This window comes from Equus asinus, chromosome 14 (assembly GCF_041296235.1).
Source record: "Equus asinus isolate D_3611 breed Donkey chromosome 14, EquAss-T2T_v2, whole genome shotgun sequence".
Taxonomy (NCBI): domain Eukaryota; kingdom Metazoa; phylum Chordata; class Mammalia; order Perissodactyla; family Equidae; genus Equus; species Equus asinus.
In genome coordinates, this window is record NC_091803.1 from 35,480,691 (window position 1) to 35,502,475 (window position 21,785).

General features: G+C 36.7%; 1 protein-coding gene across 5 annotated transcripts in view; it reads left to right on the top strand.

Moving 5' to 3' along the window:
- Positions 1 to 21,785, top strand: part of SMG1 (SMG1 nonsense mediated mRNA decay associated PI3K related kinase) — a 93,677-nt gene that overhangs the window by 18,981 nt on the left and 52,911 nt on the right. The window contains exons 1-14 of one of the 5 annotated variants that reach the window (XM_070484864.1): positions 379 to 393; positions 2,149 to 2,206; positions 5,344 to 5,504; positions 6,142 to 6,297; positions 8,216 to 8,352; positions 9,317 to 9,375; positions 10,660 to 10,873; positions 13,106 to 13,231; positions 13,639 to 13,711; positions 14,665 to 14,762; positions 16,153 to 16,326; positions 18,064 to 18,288; positions 19,560 to 19,661; positions 20,373 to 20,642. In XM_070484864.1, coding sequence (XP_070340965.1) covers positions 2,193 to 2,206; positions 5,344 to 5,504; positions 6,142 to 6,297; positions 8,216 to 8,352; positions 9,317 to 9,375; positions 10,660 to 10,873; positions 13,106 to 13,231; positions 13,639 to 13,711; positions 14,665 to 14,762; positions 16,153 to 16,326; positions 18,064 to 18,288; positions 19,560 to 19,661; positions 20,373 to 20,642 — 1,809 coding nt within the window. In that variant the 5' untranslated portion in view covers positions 379 to 393; positions 2,149 to 2,192. Of the gene's footprint in view, positions 1 to 378; positions 394 to 2,148; positions 2,207 to 5,343; positions 5,505 to 6,141; positions 6,298 to 8,215; positions 8,353 to 9,316; positions 9,376 to 10,659; positions 10,874 to 13,105; positions 13,232 to 13,638; positions 13,712 to 14,664; positions 14,763 to 16,152; positions 16,327 to 18,063; positions 18,289 to 19,559; positions 19,662 to 20,372; positions 20,643 to 21,785 lie in introns of those variants that run through there. The other 4 variants (XM_044746792.2, XM_070484865.1, XM_044746791.2 and 1 more) reach the window with 4 other exon arrangements.

Here is a 21,785-nt window from a genome sequence, read left to right on the forward strand (position 1 = left end):
CTGAACTTGGTGTCCAGCCCTTCTGGAGATTGAGTTGATCCATGTGACTCAAAGCCCCTGCCTTAAGTTACATTGGTATACTTTCTGGTGTGGCCAAAGGCCCCAAGTGAACAAGGAAATTCTTGTTAGGCGTGGCATTCCAGGAGGTTAGAGATTACCCTCCAGAAGCTAAGAGTAAAGGCCAGACTTCTCTTTGGTCAAGGTAAAATTAAAATTGCTTTTACAATAGTTGAATATATTTTTATATTTTGAGTCTTTGTTGTTAGTGCTGTCAAGTTGATTCCAGCTCCTAGCGACTCTGTGTACAGCAGAGAGAACCCTGCCCGGCGTTTCTGTGCCATCCTCTCACCTTCTGGCGCCCTCTCAGACGGCGCTCTGCTGCTGTTCTGCCAGGTTGGTTCGTTTGTTTGAGGAAGATTAGCCCTGAGCTGATGTCCACCACCAGTTCTCCTCTTTTTGCTGAGGAAGATTGACCTAGAGCTAACATTCGTGCCCATCTTCCTCCATTTCTTATATGTGGGACACCTGCCACAGCATGGCTTGGTAAGCGGTACTTGGGCCTGCGCCCGGGATCTGAACTGGCAAACCCTGGGCCGCAGAAGCAGAGCATGTGAACTTAACTGCCGCGCCACTGGGCTGGCCCCTATTCCTCCGTTTTCATGGCCAGGTTTTTTGGAGGTGGGTGGCCAGGTCCTTCTTCCTAGTCTGTCTAATCTGGAAGCTTCGCTGAAACCTGTCCACCGTGAGCGACCCTGCTGGTATTTGAAATACTGCTGGCATAGCTTTCAGCGTTACAGCAACACACCGCCGCTACAGCATGACAACTGACACACGTGTGGTGTGGTTCCCTGACCGGGAAATGAACCCCGGGTCGTGGCAGTGAGAGTGCTGAATCTTAACAACTAGACCACTAGGGCTGGCTATTTTGAGTCTACAGTGGCTGTTTAGTTGAGAGTTTGATTAATGATTAAAAGTTGGTAACAAAGAACGCATAAACAGATAATTAAGATTTGGTATTATAGACACTTAATATTTAAGTAGGTAAGGAAGTTTCATCAAGAAATTATGTTAGCTGTTAATATTTAAATTTTGCAAAACTAACATAAACTCATAATTTTGGCATGATGGTTCACTTCTGTTTTATTAAATTTTGATGTCCCTGAGCCTCCCAAATGAATTTTTTAGCCATAGACTCATGTTTTAGAGCAGTGTCTCTAGTGTGAAAGTGATGTATACAAGGCCCAGGATTATGCATAGTTTCACCTTTACTCTTATCCCTCATGGAAGCGTGTCTGAATCCAGGTGAGTAAGAGACAACTCAGGGATAACCTTGAATTTATTTCTGAAAGGTAAATCTTTTTCAAGTGGTGTTAACTGTCAGTATGAAAAACTCACAGCGTAGCCTACAACTGCATTGTGACAGTGACACTATTTTTGAGCACCATTGCTTTAGAGAATAAATGCATTTCCACCTCATTGGCTTTAGTGCAAATCTCATTTCCTGGTTGATGTCCATTACAAATTAGATCTCACCATGAGAGCGAAATCCCTTAATAAGCCTAGTTAAAAACAACCTGAAGCAGTCTGATGCTTATTCTGGTGGCACCACTAGGTGTGGTGTTTGCATCAAGTCATTTCGGGGTGCTTTATGGAATTCCCTAACTTTCATGCTTCCAGAGTGGCTTTTTTGTTGTTGTTGTTGCTCTTTATAATGCTTACAAGAACACTGGACCACAAGACCACATTTAGCCAGGAGATACTATGCCCTACCACATGGTGGATTGTTGATGTGGGGTCTGAGCATTTGGGTCATTCAAAAGTGAATGACATCTCAGATTTATTACATTTTCTGTGTACTGAGAATAGGTAACTAAAATGAGCAGTAACTGTATTTGCATGTGATTTGTATGTTATAGTTAACATTTAAATTCTTTTAGGTACTAAAAATTTTTTTGGTTGCCACCTTAAGCCTCTCTATCTTCTAAAGCACAGAGTGGCTTTCAATCTCAATTTTTGCTTCAACATATGAACCCTAGAGGGCTATAGTTCAACTAAAAGCACCTAACCCATAAATGATATTTGCTTCATGTTTGAACAACAATGTTTTAACCCACTGTCTTCACTAATATTGTAACTACTGTCTTACAGATTGACTTGATGCAAAACATCACAAAGGCTCCATATTATACAGTATGCGATTTTTGAGGTATGAGCTTTAGAAACTTACCTCTCATGTGGCATGTACATCAGGCTTTAACTTCAGTTTAATCATTTTGGGGAAATTTATGCATTTCTTTTTTTGTTTTTTCTCTCTCTCCGTAATATTTTTAGAGTATTAAAGGGGCTGTGGAAGTATTTTTGGATCCTTGCTAGTTAGTCTTAACAGATACATTTTCTTTTATCACTAAATTGAGACACTAATTCTGGCAGATGGTAGCTTTTTCAGCCCTTATAACTAGCTGAACGTTTATGCCTGCTTCTTTGAGTTCAAATCTGCATTTTCTATTTTGTGCCTTTGATTACCTCATTTTAAGTGCTTGTTTTTGTTCTTTAACAGTTTGCTTTTTATTGGACTGGATCATCTTGTTTGGTACTAACAGCCTTATACTGACTTTTTTTGAGACCTAAGCAGTCTAGATATTATAAAAGTAGAGATTTCATATAAATGCTGAACCGTTTTGTGCTTTTGGGTTCAGAATGCTTATCCCTTGAATTTTGGTTGGAGATGTTTTGATCGGTTTATATTAAAAGAACTTGGCAACTAGGGAGTTTTCAGACAGTTCTGAGACAGTGGTTCTACCCTAGTGAATTTTTCTGTTATATTTCTGAACCCAAATTCTGGGGGGGGAAAAGTCTTGATGTTCATAACTCATGGGATTTTAAAACGTGTACTTCTGACAAATTGGGAAGTCACTCCTGGTTTTTTCCAGTTAGTTTGAAATCGAATCCTTCCTAGTTAGAAATGGATTTGTTGGTAGCAGTGGATTGCTTAATTTCCTCAGTGAAGAACTTAAAATCAGCTGCGATATATTGAGTGTAAAAACTTGTTTTGGTTGTATTCATAAAGTCATGAACTGCTTAGGCATTTTTGTCTGTTAGACTGGAAACCTTGAGTTTATTTAGTATTATGGTCATAATAACTTTGAGCATAACCCTGTAAGCTAAATATTTCTTAAGAATTCATTATCTTATTTAAGCCTTATAACAACCTTATGTGTTAGATAGGTATTATCTTCTATTTTATGCAGGAAACAACTGAGGCAGATAAGTACTAACGTATTTTACTCCAGAGACAACCGAAGCTTGGCGATTTAAGCACCTTGTGCAAAGTCACACATACCTTTTCAGTGCTGGAGCTGGGATTTGAGCCCAGATCTTTTTTTAACCTGTATTCTCTGCTGCCTTATGTTTACTACTGTGTCACCAGAAAACGATACAAATATTTAACTCTTTAATAGTAAGGGAGAAGTGTATGTGATAGATAAACAGAATGAAAACAGGAAATTCAAACATTTAAGTATTGGTAGGCTTCAGTTATCTTGGCATTTCAGAAGTATTTTATTTTATTCATTCATTCCAACAGCTTACTTTTCTAGGTTGTCTTAGGTGCCATACATACAGACACGTTCAAAATTTGTCAGAAAAGCTCATACGCTCTTTTCTTTTTCAATTCCCTTTCAGAAATTAATGATATGGTTCATTATAGGTGCACATTTAATGTGCTGTTTTTAGATACATGGGGAATGCCTTTTTATTAGTTTAACAAAGTTCTCATGCTGCATTTAGTGTTAAAAGTATTTAAATGCTTATAGACTTACTATATTTAGAAAATATCCTCAGAATTCTTTTCTTGAAATTCCATAGATTTTATTTTCTATATGTTGAAAGTGCTGAGTTTTGTCTATCAACTAGTGAACCCTGAATGTTTGAAGAATACATTCCATTATGGAGCCTTAGTTAATTCAGTATGCTAAGATTATGCAATTTTATCAAGTTTTAGATTTGAGAGACTTTAGGAGTAATTTAGATTTGTGCCAGTTAAGTATCTAAGTTTAATTTGACTTACTGTCTGCATTCTATATTAATAGTGGTTCCAGTAAACACAGATTAGTGTGTCTGACTGATTGAACCTATGCAAAGTTTCATGTTTAGTATTTTGTGGGTGAGGGCAACCAAAGGATGATAAACTCTGAATTGAATATATATGCAAACACTGCAGTCATTTTTACACCTGGAGGAAGGGCACTGGGGTTGAGGACTAGGTTAGTTTCTGCTCTTGCCAGTGTCCTTAACTTTTCCAAATATGGGTTCAGAAGGTGTTTTTAGTAAGTGTTATAAAGCTGTTTTTTTTCCTTTTTTCTTCTCAGAAGGTTGTTCCTTTCGGACGTATCACTGGGACAGGAACTTTTTTTTTTTTTTTGGTATTTTTTATGTGCTGCCATAGAGTATTTAGTGTTATCTCTTGATACTTTATGATTAACGGTTGGGAGTATCAGAGATTATTCTGGACAACACTTGAATTTTAAATAGATTATGGACTGCAACCTTCAAATTCAGGTTTATTGATATCTGATATCTTTTATTTTCCTCACTTTATAATTTTAAAAGGTATTCTGTATACTTAAGGAATCTTCAGTGAAGTCTTCAGTATTGCAACACATTAAAATAATGTTACTTTATAGCTAATGTGTTCTTTCCTTGTGTCCCACTGAGCTTGCTTCACATATCATTCTATCATTTATTTTCCCACCAAATAATCAAGTTATGAGTTAAAGTGGGAGAGAGAGAGAATGCCACGATGCCATGAGGCAGTACTTTAAAAATAATTTGGTAACACACCCTACCTGATATGTTGCCAGTGTTTTTTATATTTATGACTGGGAAGATTAATTTTTCTACTGCTTAACCCTTTCCTGGGAGGAAAGTTTAGGAAGAATTACTCCTTTTATCAAGTTATGTGAAGAGAATCCTGGGCCGGGTGATGAACTGTCTCAGTCTGCCCAGGACTGAGGGACTTTCTAGGACATGGGACTCTCAGTGCTAAAACCAGTTAAGTCTCGAGCAAAGCAGGATGAGTTGGTCATCCTAATCCTGGTAGTTGTTCATGTTCCTAAATGGGTCTTTAGAATAGTAGAAGGGGCTGAAAAGCTGGCATTTCATCCACTGACAGTCCCTTCCCAGTTGAGACTTTAGACACTGGAGTGCTTATTTGTAATAGTAATGATTTAAAACATTTAAAAGGTGGAGAGAAGAGAGAAGCTTGTGTGAAAGAAAGATTTATGATTTGGGCTATTAAAATGTTTGTTTGAAGTTCTAATCTTCTATTCTTCTCTCTTCTTTCAGAACTGATAGTGCATCAGCCGACCCAGATAATTTAAAATATTCATCCAGAGATAGGGGTGGGTCTTCGTCTTATGGACTGCAGCCTTCAAATTCAGCTGTGGTGTCTCGGCAAAGACACGATGATACCAGAGTCCACGCTGACATACAGAATGACGAAAAGGGTATATATTGCCTCGTTGCAGAGGCATGGTTCTGTTCGTTTCTAACTTACCTATCCCTCTCTTTTCTTTCTCCCTTCCCCGCCTCTCTTTCTTCTATTAGTTTAAAATATAAATATTTTATGTTTATATAAAATATCAAAGAAAATGGCAGTTTATAATAGGCAGCACACCATGGTGCAGAGGAAAGAACCCTGGACTTAGAGCTATGTGGTAAACAAACAACAAATATTATATGCAGTGCTGTTTTTGAAACTTTGTAGTAAGTTTACCCTCTTAATTTTTTTTAATTTAAATGTTCTTTTCACACACATAATATATAAATGCTGTTTCCTTGCCCACCAAAAACAGAAAATGATATCACTAAGGCTGAAGTCTTCTCCCGACTACCATCTTTTCTCTAGACTTCTAAAAAGTTTTTAAAGTGCAAAATCTGACTTAATTTAGTTCTTGTTTCTCTACTTCCATTGAAGATATTTAAGCAAAATCAGAGTGATTTCAGGGCAGGTGGCACTGGGGAAGAGTTGGAGAAGGAGGGCACGTTGAGCTGTAGAGTGGGTAATGAGATCCTGAACTGTCAGGAACTGCTTGAGTGAAGCAAAGAGCACCATGAAAATAATGTCGATGTCGCTGTTTTTAGGTGGCTACAGTGTCAATGGAGGATCTGGGGAAAATACTTATGGTCGGAAGTCGTTGGGGCAAGAGCTGAGGGTTAACAATGTGACCAGCCCTGAGTTCACCAGTATTCAGCATGGCAATCGTGCGTTAGCCATCAAAGACATGAGGAAATCACAGGGTAAGGCTGGGCAAACTGGGGACCAATCCCACGTGCCTCCACCAAGACCTGTATCTCCTCTTCTGGATGCCTCATTTCTTGCTAATACCTTGCACCTGTAAGGTGGTTAGTTTACTCTGAGTTAAAAAGTGCAGGTGATAATTGTTTGTATTTCTTTTCCTGTGAACTATTTCTTTGAGTAAGTTTCCACAAGAAAGGTTTGAATACTTTTTAAAGCAGAATTCTCTTCTAATAAGATGAGAAGACTGGATAAGATTTTTTTTTGGCTGAGGAAGAGTCCCCCTGAGCTACCATCTGTGCCAGTCTTCCTCTGTTTTAAATGTGGGTCACTGCCTCAGCACGGCCGCTGACGAGTGGTGTAGGTCTGTGCCCAGGATCTGAACCTGGGCTGAAGCGGAGTGTGCTGAACCTAACCACTAGGCCCCTGGATAAGATTTCAAAGAAAGGCTTTTCCTGATTGTCGTTGACACTGAATGTATAGTGTTTAGTGGGCTCTTACTGCAGCAAGTCCTTGAACTCTAGGGCCTATGGGGCATATGGGTGTATAAGGAGCGGTCCCTTTTCTGCAGTTAAATACGCTGATACCGCTTTCTGCCTTATAACACAAGCCTCACTCTATAGTAAAGTGCCTTGAAAATTCAGAGAATTAGAGGTAATGATCTTCTTTTCTCCTAGAAGAGAAATTTATGTTACTGGTAAAGCTGAGTATGAAATCAAGATTTCTGATTTACACACTTTGTTGGTTATGATTACTCTTTGAACATTTAGCTTATGATCATTTTTTTCCGTTGGGGTGTATGTGTTTGTATCTGTATCTTGGTGAACATCTTTGTGCACGTTGGCCTATAGCTTTTAAAAATTGATTTCTTTTGGGTAAATTTTCAGAAGTGGAATGCTAAGTCAAAGGCTATACTGTTTCTTAATAGTGTTTGAAGTCTTATGTAGGCTAGAAGCTAGAAAGTGACACTAAAGCTGATTTAGGCCAATTCTTCCTTCTGACAGGCTCGGATTTATGCAGTTTGCTAGTGGCAGAAATGTAAATAGAACCTAGATTTCCCTACTGGCAGCCTAAAAACATTTTCAGTATCCTTCCTTCCTGAAATACTCCATGGGCTAGGGATTTAAACATTCCTGTTCCTTCTCTCATGTGTTTTAATTTCTCTTATTATGAATTTTCCTTTCATATGCTTTAGAGAGAGGAAACTGTCACACCCTTTGTGGTTTGTTGTTAATGTACATTGGTTGATTACAATAAATAGGATGGCTGAAAATTTAAAAAGAAAGAGATATTTAGTATTTAATGCGTCTTTATTAGTAACATCCACCTTGTTTGAGCATTCCTGCTTGCTTGTCATTTAAATAAAGGGAAGAAAGGTCTGACTGCCATTTCCCAGTGGGAGCATGCCTTGCATGTGGTGGGTGGTAGTGAGGTGTGTGTTGAGCTGACTCTGTGACTGCAATTCACCAAAACTTTGTCCTGGGAAAGTGATGATCATGTGAACAAGAGGCTCCCCTCCTCGGGGATACCAAGGTGAGAATAGAAGCATATAGGCTGTTTCTGATTGAGACTTTATCCCTAACATGTAGAAGTCTTTTACCTATACCCATGCTCTTTACTGGATATTGAAAACAGTTTAGACAGAACTGAAGAAAGTAATTTCCAAGTCTTTTTTGTCTCTCAGTTGGTCCTCTGGAATGAGGTGTTTACTTCGGTTTATCTTTGTTGAGGGTCTATTATGTACCTAACGGTCTGCTGGGGCTTCGTTTACACCGATGAGCAAAAGTGTGACGGGCCCTGCATTCATTGAGTTTTCATTGTCCAGTGGACTGTGATTTTTGATGTACTTTAAAATATTTGGGTTGTGAGGTTTTTATGTTTATTTATACTCAGTGGATAACAAGATGTTTATATTCCCAGAGCGATCGATGTCTTATTCTGATGAGTCTCGACTGTCGAATCTTCTTCGGAGGATCACCCGGGAAGACGACAGAGACCGAAGACTGGCTACTGTAAAGCAGTTGAAAGAATTTATTCAGCAACCAGAAAATAAGCTGGTGAGTATCATATGTTTGGAAATGTTGATAATTTTTGTTTCCGTAATAAACTAGATAATTCTGTCTTGAGTGGTTTAAGATGGAAGAGATTTGCTTCTTAGGAAAAATAACAGGGATTCCTTATTCCAGTTTAATTTGTCCTGTATTACGATGATCTAGAATTTAATGCCCCTAATGTGTGATTTGTCTACCATTTGTTGGATCCACATTGGTGCTTTCTGCAATAAAGCGCTTTTAACATGTTTATTCTGTTGTCCTCAGAATTGTTTGTGTGTGCTCTGGGACACAGTATCTGTTTGTATTTTATATGTGAAACTGAAGTGGGGGGTACATGTTTTGTTTATTGGTAACTTTGGTCTGGTGGCCAGGGCTAAATAAATGGAAAAACCCTTTAAGGAACGAAGTGTAGGCTCAGTTACAAATTTCTCTCCACCCCGAGTAATTCTCCTAATGTTAAATTAAGAACTTGATATAGAGCAGGAGAAAATTAATGAGAATGGTATTATGAGTCAAATAAACATTTAGTTTGAAGCAAGTGCCTCCCCCCACCATTTTATTATGCAAAAATTCAAATATGCAGCAATTGAAAGAATTTTCCAGGAAACATCATGTGCCCATTATCTAAATTCTGTCATTAACATTTTACCCTATTACTTTATCACATCTCTCTCCCTCAATCAATCTAGCTTTTTTTTTTTAATGTGTGTCAGAGCAAATTAAACAATCCTTTTGAGTTTATTTTTTTCCTTGATGTTCATGGCTCTATGTTTTCTATTGATGAATTGCTTTGATAATTTGAAAGGAAACTTATGACACTCCTGATAAATGTTGGGGACTGGGAATAATAAGGAAAGTAAGGTGCTGTCCAGTTATAATTTGGAGGGGAACACAAGAAAAAAGAGTACACAATGTTATTCTTAAAAGTATAGGAATTTTAAGCTTTTATAAATGTGTTTGTTTTAAGGTACTAGTTAAACAACTGGATAATATCTTGGCTGCTGTACATGATGTGCTTAATGAAAGGTAAGTAACTGATAATAGTTAAATTTAAAAGACTTTAAAATATATTTTTAGAAATTATTAAAAAATACACAAGATAAACCCATTAGTTTCATTTATGAACATCTATTTAATGTTTCACTGGGTTCTCTTGTCATCTTTATCTCTGTTACAGTATTTATACGTTAATTACCATTGAATGCAAATAGAATCCAGTTGAAAAGAAATACCATTCTTTTTTTTTGATTTATCATCATGACTGAATAGTCAGTGTTGAGCACTGACTTGTAGAGTGACAAGTTCTTAATGCAGGCATGAATGAATGAGGTGAACATTTGTAAACTAGAGAATTTTGAAACTGCTTAGAGACTAGCGGTGAAAGGGAGCTTCCTTCTTTGGGCAACAGTGGATTCAGACCATCTAATCCACGAGGCTGCTGGGGTTCTCCAAAGGTGTGCAGAGCCATTTCTTCGTAGGGTGATTCCCAAAGAATTGCAGTGTTCTGGGCCGGCCCCGTGGCCCAGTGGTTAAGTTTGCGTGTTCTGCTGCGCCGGTGTAGGATTTCATTGGTTCGGATCCTGGGCACGGACATGGCACCTCTCATCAGGCTGCGTTGAGGCGGCGTCCCGCATACCACAACTAGAAGGACCCACAACTAAAATATACAACTATGAACTGGGGGGATTTGGGAAGATAAAGCAGGAAAAAAAAAAAAGATTGACAACAGTTGTTAGCTCAGGTGCCAATCTTTAAAAAAAAAAGAATTGCAGTGTTGGAAAGCACCCAAAAACTCATCTCAGCAGGTCATGAACCTTACTGCTTTTTGATAGTTTTATTTTATATAGTTACTTATTAATATTATACTTAAGTCAGTGTTATCCTTTTAAGTTTATTATATTTAACTATTACAATTTTCTATTTTTATAGTGCTTACATATTGAGCATTACATAGTATATAGTTATTTATAGTGTGTTTTTATTTGATCATTTGTTTCTGCCCTTTTCTGTGAATCATTTAATGTAGTTTGAGATAGAATTGGAAGCCTGAATTTTAGTATTTCTGGGCCTCTCCTTACTGTTTGTAAATAATTGATTCTGTAAAAGAAAATCTAATATCTAACAAACGTACTTTGTGGGATAGATAATATAGAATATTTAAAGTGGATAAAATCTCAACCTTTCATGAAGTTTGAATAGAAATTTTTAAAAGCTCGTTTGACATTGTTTTGTAGGATGTGTCATTCTTGTCATCTTTGGAAACTTAAGCTTTTTGTATGTTTTGTTTTGTTTGCATTAAAATAAACACAGTAGCAAATTGCTTCAGGAGCTGAGGCAGGAGGGCGCCTGCTGTCTTGGCCTTCTCTGTGCTTCTCTGAGCTATGAGGCTGAGAAGATCTTCAAGTGGATTTTTAGCAAATTTAGCTCATCTGCAAAAGATGAAGTTAAACTCCTCTACTTATGTGCCACCTACAAAGCACTAGAGACTGTAGGAGAAAAGAAAGCCTTTTCATCTGTAATGCAGGTAAGAATGAGGGGGAAGAATTGATGATGTGCTTGGGAAGAGAGCTGTCCTTAACACATGTCCTTGGGAGGGAGCTTGAAGAAAGGAACCTTAGAAAAGGGTATCTACTGATAGTGAATATGATGCGAGTAAAATTCCTCCTTCTGAATTTGAGTGAAGGATACACATTAAGGGTAGATTTAAAATAAGTTAGTTTTTAAATTTTGTCTTTTCGCCTTTTAGAAGCTTTCCTTTGAATCTGTTTTGTACTAGAATCATTTGCAGATTTAAAAACAGGAACTCCATGAGAGGAGCTGGATAGGAGGGGACTTATTATTTTTGAGGGAGACAACAACTAAACATCACAACTCATTTTAGGCCTTTTTAGGTTTGATAAAATGTCAGAAATTCTTATTCCAAGTGATATAAAATAATCATGTATAAATGAATATTACCTCTAGTTTTATTTCACTTTTGTGTGTGTGAATGTATTAAAAGATCATTCCCGATTTAATTTTGAGCAAAGTTACAAGTAATTAAATTTTTGTTGAGCTAATGTTTTTAAAAATTAGGATGTGGTGTTTTAGAACATCTGGTATCTTCTTTATTTTTGCTCCTTTGCAATTCATGATATGCTTTATTTTGGTTAAGTATTTTAAGAAAATGGATATAAGAAATAATCCTGCCTTTTTAAAAAATGCATTTTCCCTTGATTATAGAGGTTATGAAAAAATTTTGGAAAAGATTCGAAAAATTATCTGTAACTAAACAACGTAACACCACGTTGGGCTTATTCTGTATACAGTTTTTGTATTATGAACATTTCCCCAAGTATTTATTTTGAAAATTTTCAAAGTCACAGGAAGACAGACCAGTACAATACTACCCATATACCTGGATTTATCACTTATTTACACTTTGCTGTGGTTGTTTTATTTCTCTACCTATGCACATGCACACTTTTTGTTGAACCATTTGAAAATACATTACACATGATGACAATTCACCCCCATAATGCTTCAACATGCATCTCCTGAGAATAAGGCTATTCTCTATAACAACAATATGATGATCATATCTAAGAAAGTAAATTTTATTGTATAATACAATCCACATTCAGATTTCTGCAGTTGCCCTTAAGATGTCTTTTGTAGCTTTTGTCTTACCTGACCCAGGATCCCATCAAGATTCATGCGTTTGGTGGTGTGCCTCTTTAATCTCTCTTAATTGGAATAGTTCTCTGTACCTTTTTTGTCCCCCTTATTTTGTAGAATGTTCTACTTTCTGGGTTTCTCTGATTGTTTCCTCCTGATTAGATTCAATTTAAACATTTTGGTCACCAATCCCACAGGGGTTCATACTTGCTCTTGCTTGGCACTAGTAGGCATGTAACCTCAGGTTCTCTCACTCTGAGATGATGAGTTTGATCCCCTGGTTGAGGTGATGACCACCAGATCTTTCTATCGCGAAGGCTTCTTTTTCTCCCTTCGTAATTAGTAATCAGGGCATGATACCATGAAACCTTCTGAATGTCCTGTTTTTTAGTAATATTTCACTCAGTGATTTTAGTATGCATTCATATTCTGTGTCTGTGTAGATTATATAACATTGGCTGTTGCAAAATGGTGGTTTTCTAATTCTAGCATTTCTTCTATATTTATCACAACATTCTTTTGTAAACAAGAGCTTTCCTTTTGGGAAAAAGTGGTTTTTAACAGCTGCAAAGTATTGTCAGTGGTATGCCATGTATTTATTTTAAAAATCTGTCTATATATAGTGGTAACGTGAGCTTGCATGTCATTCGTATGTTGGAGCCATGCTAATCTCCAAGTCATTCCAATTTGAAGCAAGTAACTAATATCCTAAAGCAGAAACTGTACAAAATTTGCTGTATATTTTTAATTGGAAAGTAATTGTGATACTTTAAAGGAAAGTTTCCAAGCAGATCTTAGTTTTTCTACTTGAAATTTAGTCACATTCATAGTCTTAAAGAGAGCACTTAGGAATAATGTAAACAGACATTACTTAGGAATAGTGTTAATAGACATAAAAGAAGAGAAAAACTATTTGGTTTCAGCATAATATCTTAGTGGAATGAAATGTTTTCAACTTTTTTTTAAACTCTATATAGAATTTATTTCCTCTGGTGTCATAATTAGTTTTGGATATAGTCACTGTTAAGTAATGAACCTAATTTGCTTGTTTTCTCCCTGTTTTATTGAATGTTCATGTTTTGCAACTTTTACTTTTTAGCTTGTAATGACCAGCCTGCAGTCCATTCTTGAAAATGTGGATACACCAGAATTACTTTGCAAATGTGTTAAGTGCATTCTTTTGGTGGCTCGATGTTACCCTCATATTTTCAGCACTAATTTTAGGGTGAGTTCCCCAGCTCCCTCTTTTCAGGTGATGTAGTGAGGAGTTGTTTGCATGTATGAGGACTGGGAAATCAGATGGAAATGACGTCTGCTCCTTTGAGTATGATCAGTGATGTTTGAGGGTCTGAGGTTGAATGGTGCGGTAATACTGTTTTTATAAAAAGTACCATCTATCCTTTCTGACGTTAATACCTTAAAGATATTTAAAGAAAAAATATAATTTCATCAGTGTCATAAATGAAGTTCTATTATTCCCCTACCCTAACCTCTCCCTTTCTAAGACTGTATAATGTCAAATAGGTAGAACCCAGAGGCTCTTTTTAGGATCTCTTACTCTGAAATGGTCCACAGTTGGAATAGCAGTAAGACCTTAAAATGCTTAGCCTTCTTCTCTTTGTCTGCATCCAGGATACCGTTGATATATTAGTTGGATGGCATATAGACCATACTCAGAAACCTTCGCTCACACAGCAGGTATCTGGTAAGTCGCTTAGCACGTACCATTTAAGTATCGTGGGAAGGAGCACGGCTCCCTCAAAGACTAGCTGTTATTACTCTTTCTTTGATAATGCAAGAAAAATAATTGCTTCACAGAAATATTTTGGTTATCATAAATGAACATTACTTTTTAGCTAAATTTATCTTTTCAAAGGAAAATTGTGTACTTGGTAGTAGGTAGGGAGAGTAAGTATAGATTATAGTGTTGTACCTGTGAGAAATTGAAAGGACTTATCTCAAGTCATTTGTAGTGTGTGCTAGTAGGATGAGAGATCGTAATGGTAATACCCTGAAATGTGGAATGCAGAGTACATAAAATGTCGAATACCCTGGATATTTATGACTTCTTTTTGTTATTATTAAAAAACAAGCAAATGGATTAATTTGGAGAATTGTCATAATGATAAGGAAATATATATTTTTTTGACTGGCAGGACTTATTTGGACTTTTCAGCTCATTCCAGGTGCAATAATTTCTCTTAGCTTATTTGGTGCAATAAACTTCTGGAAGCAGGATGTGCAGGAGAGAGTGTTTCTGTCCCCTTTCCACTGGAGAGATGAGTGGACACCTTTGGTGGCTCAGTGTGGCCCTGGAGTAGAAAGACAGGCTCGTGGTAGATTGTGGCATTTCAGTCTATGCTATGTGTATAGTGTCAATATGAATATTAAATCTGCTAAAAAAAAATAAGGACATGAGATAGACGTTTTAATTTCTGGAGATTGTTCATTTTTGCAGCATGAAAAGAAACATTGGTCAATCATGATCTGCGAGTTTAACAGTTAACAGTCCTAGTTTTATGATATGGGGCATAGGGCCTGTTTTAAGAGTGGGCAACTTGAAAACCAGACACCTTTTAAAACAAGGCTCTTAAATTTATTTTTAATTTGGATTTTTTGTTTTTTCTACTATTTCAAAGTTTCTTATGTGATTCCTAGGGTGGTTGCAGAGTTTGGAGCCGTTTTGGGTCGCTGATCTTGCTTTTTCCACCACTCTTCTTGGTCAGTTTCTAGAGGACATGGAGGCATATGCTGAGGTGAGTATATAGAAAGTTATTATTTCCTAAAATTTCAGTTAAGCAAAAAACAAAACAAAAATTTTAAACAGTGCTAGATTTATTTTGAAATAATTCAGACCCCCTGGTGTTTTAGCAGAAATTACAAGACCATGAAATATTTAAAGTTTTATTTTAGATTTTTTTTAAAAGATGCCAACAGAATTACCAGAGAGACTAAAAGAAAAATTGCAGGGCTAATTTTGCAATGCTTTAAATAATCTTGGTAGCTAGTATTTTTCTGGAGCCTTTGTCTGTAGCTCAGTCACTCGTAGTTTTTGTTACGAAGAGAGTCTTAGAAAGTAAGGTGAATTGGTGTTGTAGAAAAGCCCCTAAAGACTTTCTTCTTACATGTTTTGGGGGGGTCTTGGATCCTGCTTTGGAGGACAAGACTTGGTTTCAGCCAACTTTTGCAGCTGTAGAAGCACAGTGTGACAGTGTTAAGGGTGCTGCTGAAGTGTCCGTTACTGGCTCTCGGCTTTCCCGGCCCCATGTCCCGGCCTAATCTGCCGTCTCCCGTCTGAATCTCCTCCTGCTGCCCTGCTCAGATCTGCCATGATCCGTGTTTGCTGTTCCAGGTTCCCATAGAGCTTCAGCCTCATCTTTACTTCACTACTTTTGACTGTACTGGTCTGTTTGCTCCCTTTCAGAGAAAAGTGAGGGAATATTTTCTTCCCTGCATTTCTTTACCCCCAGCCCTGGAAAATCTTTGTTCCCAGCACGCCTTTGGAGCTGATCTGCCTCTGTAGAGACTCTGCCCCGTGGTATCCATAAAATCTAATTCTCTTTGATTATCTTGGGTGCTTAATTGTATGTAGGTGCATATTGGTTCTAGTATCCCATTTTTTTGCTGGAGTCATTTCCTTTTGAGTGTATCTTATTTCCTCAGCTAGATTATAAAGCTGTAAACCAAATCTTATAATTTTCTAAGTCTCCCCCGTCCCCTTGTGTGCAGTAATGGTGTGGAGTACTTATTGTTGGGTTGAGTGGCTCAAAGAATACCTTGAATGAGATTTTAGCAAGGACCAATTCAGGAATGGCAAAAGTTTCTGGCTCCGTTTACACCTATATATAACTATGGTATATGTACTAGAATTTACTTTTCCCAATATCATCTGGGTATATAACAAATAAATATCTGAGTAAATAACAAGAAGTTATTTCCTTAATCTACTGAGGTTAATATTGTTTATTTAGAGAAGTAAAATCCACTTTTACTTTTACATTCATGTTTCCTAGTCTCCTAGGCCAAAATTTCTCTTTATTTGTAAAAATCTATTATAAAGTTAATTAGCTTAAGAATTGGGAGTTTTCGTTTTCCTTTTTTGAACAACGTCCTACTTAAATAAGAATAATGTGCATTCACATCCAGGACCTCAGCCACGTGGCCTCTGGGGAGTCAGTGGATGAAGACGTTCCTCCTCCATCAGTGTCCTTACCAAAGTTGGCAGCGCTTCTCCGGGTATTCAGTACTGTGGTGAGGAGCATTGGGGAACGCTTCAGTCCAATTCGGGGTCCTCCAATTACTGAGGCATATGTAACAGATGTAAGTGTCTTTAGGAGTTTTAAATATTCCAAAATAAAATTGTTTTGTATTATAAATACTTCTCTTTACCTAGGAAACTGTTATTAACCCTTGATTTGTTTAGCATGTATGTATGTATGCGCCTGGCTGCTTTCTTAAACAGCCAGAGAAGTAGGGAATCCTACTGTTTTCCATCCCCCTCCGCTTCCCCCCTCTCCCCTCAGGAAAAAAAGGCCGCTCTGAATTTCAAAATGTCCGTGAGCTTTTGTCTTAGGAGATCCTTCGTAGATTCATTTATTCTTGTTTTTTCATACATACTTTTGAAATCTTATAATTTTGTTTTTTAATAATATTAGTTACAATTTTGCTTTTAAATTATTGTCTCCTTTTAATTTTTCAACATATTAAGAATAACACACTATAGAGAAAGCCTCAAAAAGTAATTTTCTGTGAGTATACAGGATGAAACAACTTGAGAACCTGACATCAAAGGATATAAAGATGTAAGAACCTAAAATATATAGTAATCTGAGACCAATTTTAGGAGGTAGCTAGATTGCCACTCCGAACGTGCGTTGCACTGTATTACAGTCCACTGAGTGGCTGAGTGTAACAGACATGAGACGTGAACCCCCGTCATTACCCTCTGCTTGATTAAGAAGGGATACTGTTCTAAAAGATTTCATCTAAATGATTAAAATTTTATTGTTAGAATAAAATGGGCTTTTATGAACATTTTCTTTTGTAGAACACATTACTAGATAAAACAGGATGTTAATTACATATGCAATTCTTGGTAAGGTAATTGTGTATTTGAGCAGAAATGTCAGATCTTGAAGATAATTAAAACCAGCATATTTATTTTTTAAACCTGATCAAAATGATGTCATATCTTTGTTCCACTTTTACTATCTAAAAGGGTTGTTTGATGACTGTGTCAGTGTTGAAATAAAGGCAGTTAACGCAATATAAAACAAAAGGAGCATAATTATTTTCCAAGATAGTTATGTATTGAATGTTTTCTTCTGTGATAGTCTTTGAGGCCTTTTTAACCTGTATATAGGTTTAAAAAACCTGTGTGTAGTGGTTGTTGAATATTATAGAAGTAATTTTGTGTTGTCAGTTTGTTCTATTTTTTTCCCATTTTTTTATTAGGAATTTAGTACGTTAATATTGACTATTATAGTTTGGTGGGATTTTTGGTTGGGAATTACATGATTTTCATATCCTCGTATAGGTATTATATGGTATGACTGCAAATACTTTTCTTTCAAACGAGACCATCAATACATGAACTTTCATAAGCTAAAGGTGACTTGGATGTTTCGTTTTAGAAGATTGTTTACCGAAAGCCCAAGTGCTAGATTACAGAAAGTTACTCTCATGCCAAGTTATTCCCGTACTGTTAATACTTTTACTGTTCTAAGTTTTAGTGTACTTTATGATTATAAAGATTGTGAGCTTCGGCCATTTAGTGACTTTGAGGGCATAGGAAGTGGATATTAGAGAAATAGAGGATGGCAAATTCCATTTCCTGTCACAGTAGTACTTAAGAATTTTTTAGGCAAGATCATTTTTGTGTATTGTACTAAAGATACCCTTATTATTATTCAGCCACTGAGAACTAGAATATTAAGAGACTACTGACAAGGCAGGTAGTTAATTTCCAGTTGAAACTGCATTAAATAGGAAATATTTTTTTGCTCTCTGGAAGCATGTGAATTTTTTTAAAAAGCTGCTTGTTTTCCCCATTTGCAGGTTCTGTACAGAGTAATGAGATGTGTGACGGCTGCAAACCAAGTGTTTTTTTCTGAGGCTGTGTTGACAGCTGCTAATGAGTGTGTTGGTGTTTTGCTCGGCAGCTTGGATCCTAGCATGACTATACATTGTGACATGGTCATTACATATGGATTAGATCAACTGGAGAATTGCCAGACTTGTGGTACAGATTATATCATCTCAGTCTTGAATTTACTCACATTGGTATGTGAATTCTTTTTTGTTGCTTTTTAATATGTTGATTTAATGAGGCCCTTAAATTTAAATTGATGTGGAAGAAATTAAGGCCTTTTTTTTTTAAGTAGTGCATTAGTCTCACTTATATAATCTAGTTTGCTTTTGCTCTAGTGTCTGTTTACTTTTAGTGTTTCATAGCTTATCTCAGTGTAGATTTACTCGTTTTTTGTGTTTTGTTTTTGTTTTTTTGGTGAGACATCATCCTTCACACGAGACTGTCTAGTACTCCTGATAAATACTATATAAGAGCAGGTACTTAATAGCTACTTTGAAAGACCCTGTTATGTTTTGTTTTCCATATGAAGCTTCTCCATAAACATTTCCCCTCCCGTCCACCTTTTATTGTGGACATTTTGAAGGCTATTAAAAAAACAGAATAGTATAATGAATCATTGCATACTTAATACTCAGTTTCTGTAATTAGAAACACATGGCCCATCTGGTTTCATCCGGGCCTGTGGTTCTCTGCCGCCTCCTTGCTGTCCTTCCGTCCCTGACTGGAGTATTTTAAAGCAAATTCTAGATGACATTCTGCTGAACATTTCTGCCAAAGTTACACCTCCTTTTGCCAACGTGAAAAAAAATGCCCATGTTTAAGTATAAACATATATATCCTATTTAGCTGTTTGAACATTTTTAATGTCACAGTGTTAAGGCCTTAAAATATGACTTAGATATATATTTCTTAACTAATAGACTATTTTGCAGAGCAGTTTTAGGTTTACAGAAAAATTGAGCAGAAACTACAGAGTTCCCTTGTACCCTCTCTCCCTAGTAGTTTTCCGTTAACATCTTGCTTTAGTGTGGTACATTTATTATAATTGACGAGCCACATCGACACATTATTATGAACTGAAGTCCATAGTTGACTCTCTGTGGTCCACAGGTTCTGTATGTCTGTAAGTTCACTCTCTAGATTGTACGTTCTGTGAGATTTAACAAATGTATAGTGCCATGTATGCAGCATTAGAGTATCATATAAAATAGTTTCTCTGATCTAAAAATCCCATGTGTTCACCTACTCATCCCTCCCTCCCGTCAGACCCCTGGCAACCACTGATGTTTTTACTGTCTCCATAGTTTGGCCTTTTCCAGAGAGTCGTATAGTTGGAATCATACAGTAGTATGTAGTAGTAGCCTTTTCAGATTGGCTTCTTTCACTTAACAATATGCATTTAAAGTTCCCTCATGTCCTTTTGTGACTTGATAGCTCATTTCTTTTTATTTTATTCTTTTAGATTGTTGAACAGATAAATACAAAATTGCCATCATCATTTGTAGAAAAACTGTTTATACCATCATCAAAACTACTATTTTTGCGTTATCATAAAGAAAAAGAGGTAAGTGATACATTGATAATTAGGTCATTGAAGAGTTTTACTTATGTTACTTAGTAGGCTACGTAAGTGAAATTGAATGAAATGAGAAATACTTGATTTAGAATATAGTGATTATGATTCTGTTAATATTTGTTAGTTATTGTACACCTCGATGAATGATATGCCAAATATTCTTTTTAGATTTCCGTCATTTGTTTTTATTAAAATAAATTTGTTTTATTAAAATCTCATAAAGGTAAAACAAGCAGATATATTTTAAAAGTTATAAACTCAGTAAACTCAGGAGTACTGTGTATGTTGTAAATAAAACTTCATTATTAGCTTTTCAGCTAACTCCCTGTCAAGACCACTGTAGACTTTCCGAAGTAGATGTAGGAAAACCAGTCTTAAGAAACTGCTGTTTGTGTATTTATTTTGACACTGGCTGTCTTTTAAAAGCAGCCTTTTAAGAAATTTCATATTTCTGCTTTATAATATAGAGTCCCCTTTCTTTGTAATCAAGCTTTATAAATTTAACAAGCTTACCCGTATCTATAGGTTCCGTAAGGTTGATTTTTTAGAAATTAAGATCTTTGGTGTTCTGGACATTGAATGTATCAATCTTAAATCGATTTGCATGATCACCATTATACAGATAGTAATTTATTTTCCATATAATTGTAGAAGATTAATTTTCTGTTTAATTATCACTTTCTGAATTCTCTTTTTAAGGTTGTTGCTGTAGCCCATGCTGTTTATCAAGCAGTGCTCAGCCTGAAGAATATTCCTGTTTTGGAGACTGCCTATAAATTAATTTTGGGAGAAATGACTTGTGCCCTAAACAACCTGCTACATAGCCTACAACTTCCTGATGCCTGTTCTGAGATAAAACATGAGGCGTTTAAGAATCATGTATTCAATGTAGACAATGCAAAATTCGTAGTTATATTTGACCTCAGTGCCCTGACTACGATTGGAAATGCCAAAAACTCACTAATTGGGGTGAGTCTTGCCTTGTAATGCCTTCATTTTATCCACACTGAAGCCCCTTCTCCTTGCGTGTTTCTGTATTTCGTCTGCTCTCGTGGCATGCATGTGCAGAGTCCCTGTAGAACAAACTGTGTGTTGAGGACGTGCCGGGATGATGAAGACGGGCAGGGATCTTGTCTTGCCATTGTGTTTAGCTCTCTCCTTGCTTTCCTTGACAACTCTTGATAGAATTTTTTAATATTTGTTTTACGTTTTAGAACTTATCTGTTCTGAATTTCTCCTTTTTACCCTAGCATGCTTGTAGGAAATTTGTCAGCGTTTTCCACAGCTCAAATTTGTGTAATTCTTTTAATGTGCAGCCCCTTTTTCCCCTGGTACTCCTTCTCCTCTCCACTAAAGTTAGTACTTACATGTGGTCTTACTGTTTGACTACATGTTTTTTCTAGGAACGTTCATATATTCTTTCTTTTGGAAAAAGAATAAAGGTTTCTTTCCTTTAAGAAATTTGAAGTGACCCTGCTTTTGATTTATAATTATATGACTGTGGTTTGTATATTTCACCCTCCTATTGGACCTTGCAGGACTGAAAAACATGATTTCTAATAGAAAGTAATGGCATATGGTTAAGGGATAACGTTTCTAAGAAAGCAGGGAGGAAAAAGACAATATCTGATGTTTGTCCTGCGTGCCTTGTTAGATCAGATTGCTTTATCTCCTCCATGGCTGCTGCTTCGGGCTTATGTTGGAAGGCTGTGGGGGAGACTCTTCCTGTCTTTACCCTCTAAAATGTGGTTGGCGAGGAATTCACATTGTATGCAAATTTGAGGTTTATCTTCTCCACTCCGGAAGCAAGGAGAGGGGATGAGGATGTGGGGCAGTCAGGTGGAATGGAGTATCTTAGCAGCAGGAAAGAAAAGGGAAGGATGGAAAGGCTTGAGTGGCAGGATGCGCCTTTGTTCTCATTAGACAGGGCCCCTTGCCACTAGTACTGTAGTCCCCCATTATCCATGGGAGATACGTCCCAAGATGCCCAGTGGATGCCTGAAACTGTGGATAGTACCAACCCTACATATACGAGGCTTTTTCCTGTATATAAATACCTATGATCAAGTATAGTTTATAAATTAGGCACAGTAAGAGATTAATAACAATAAT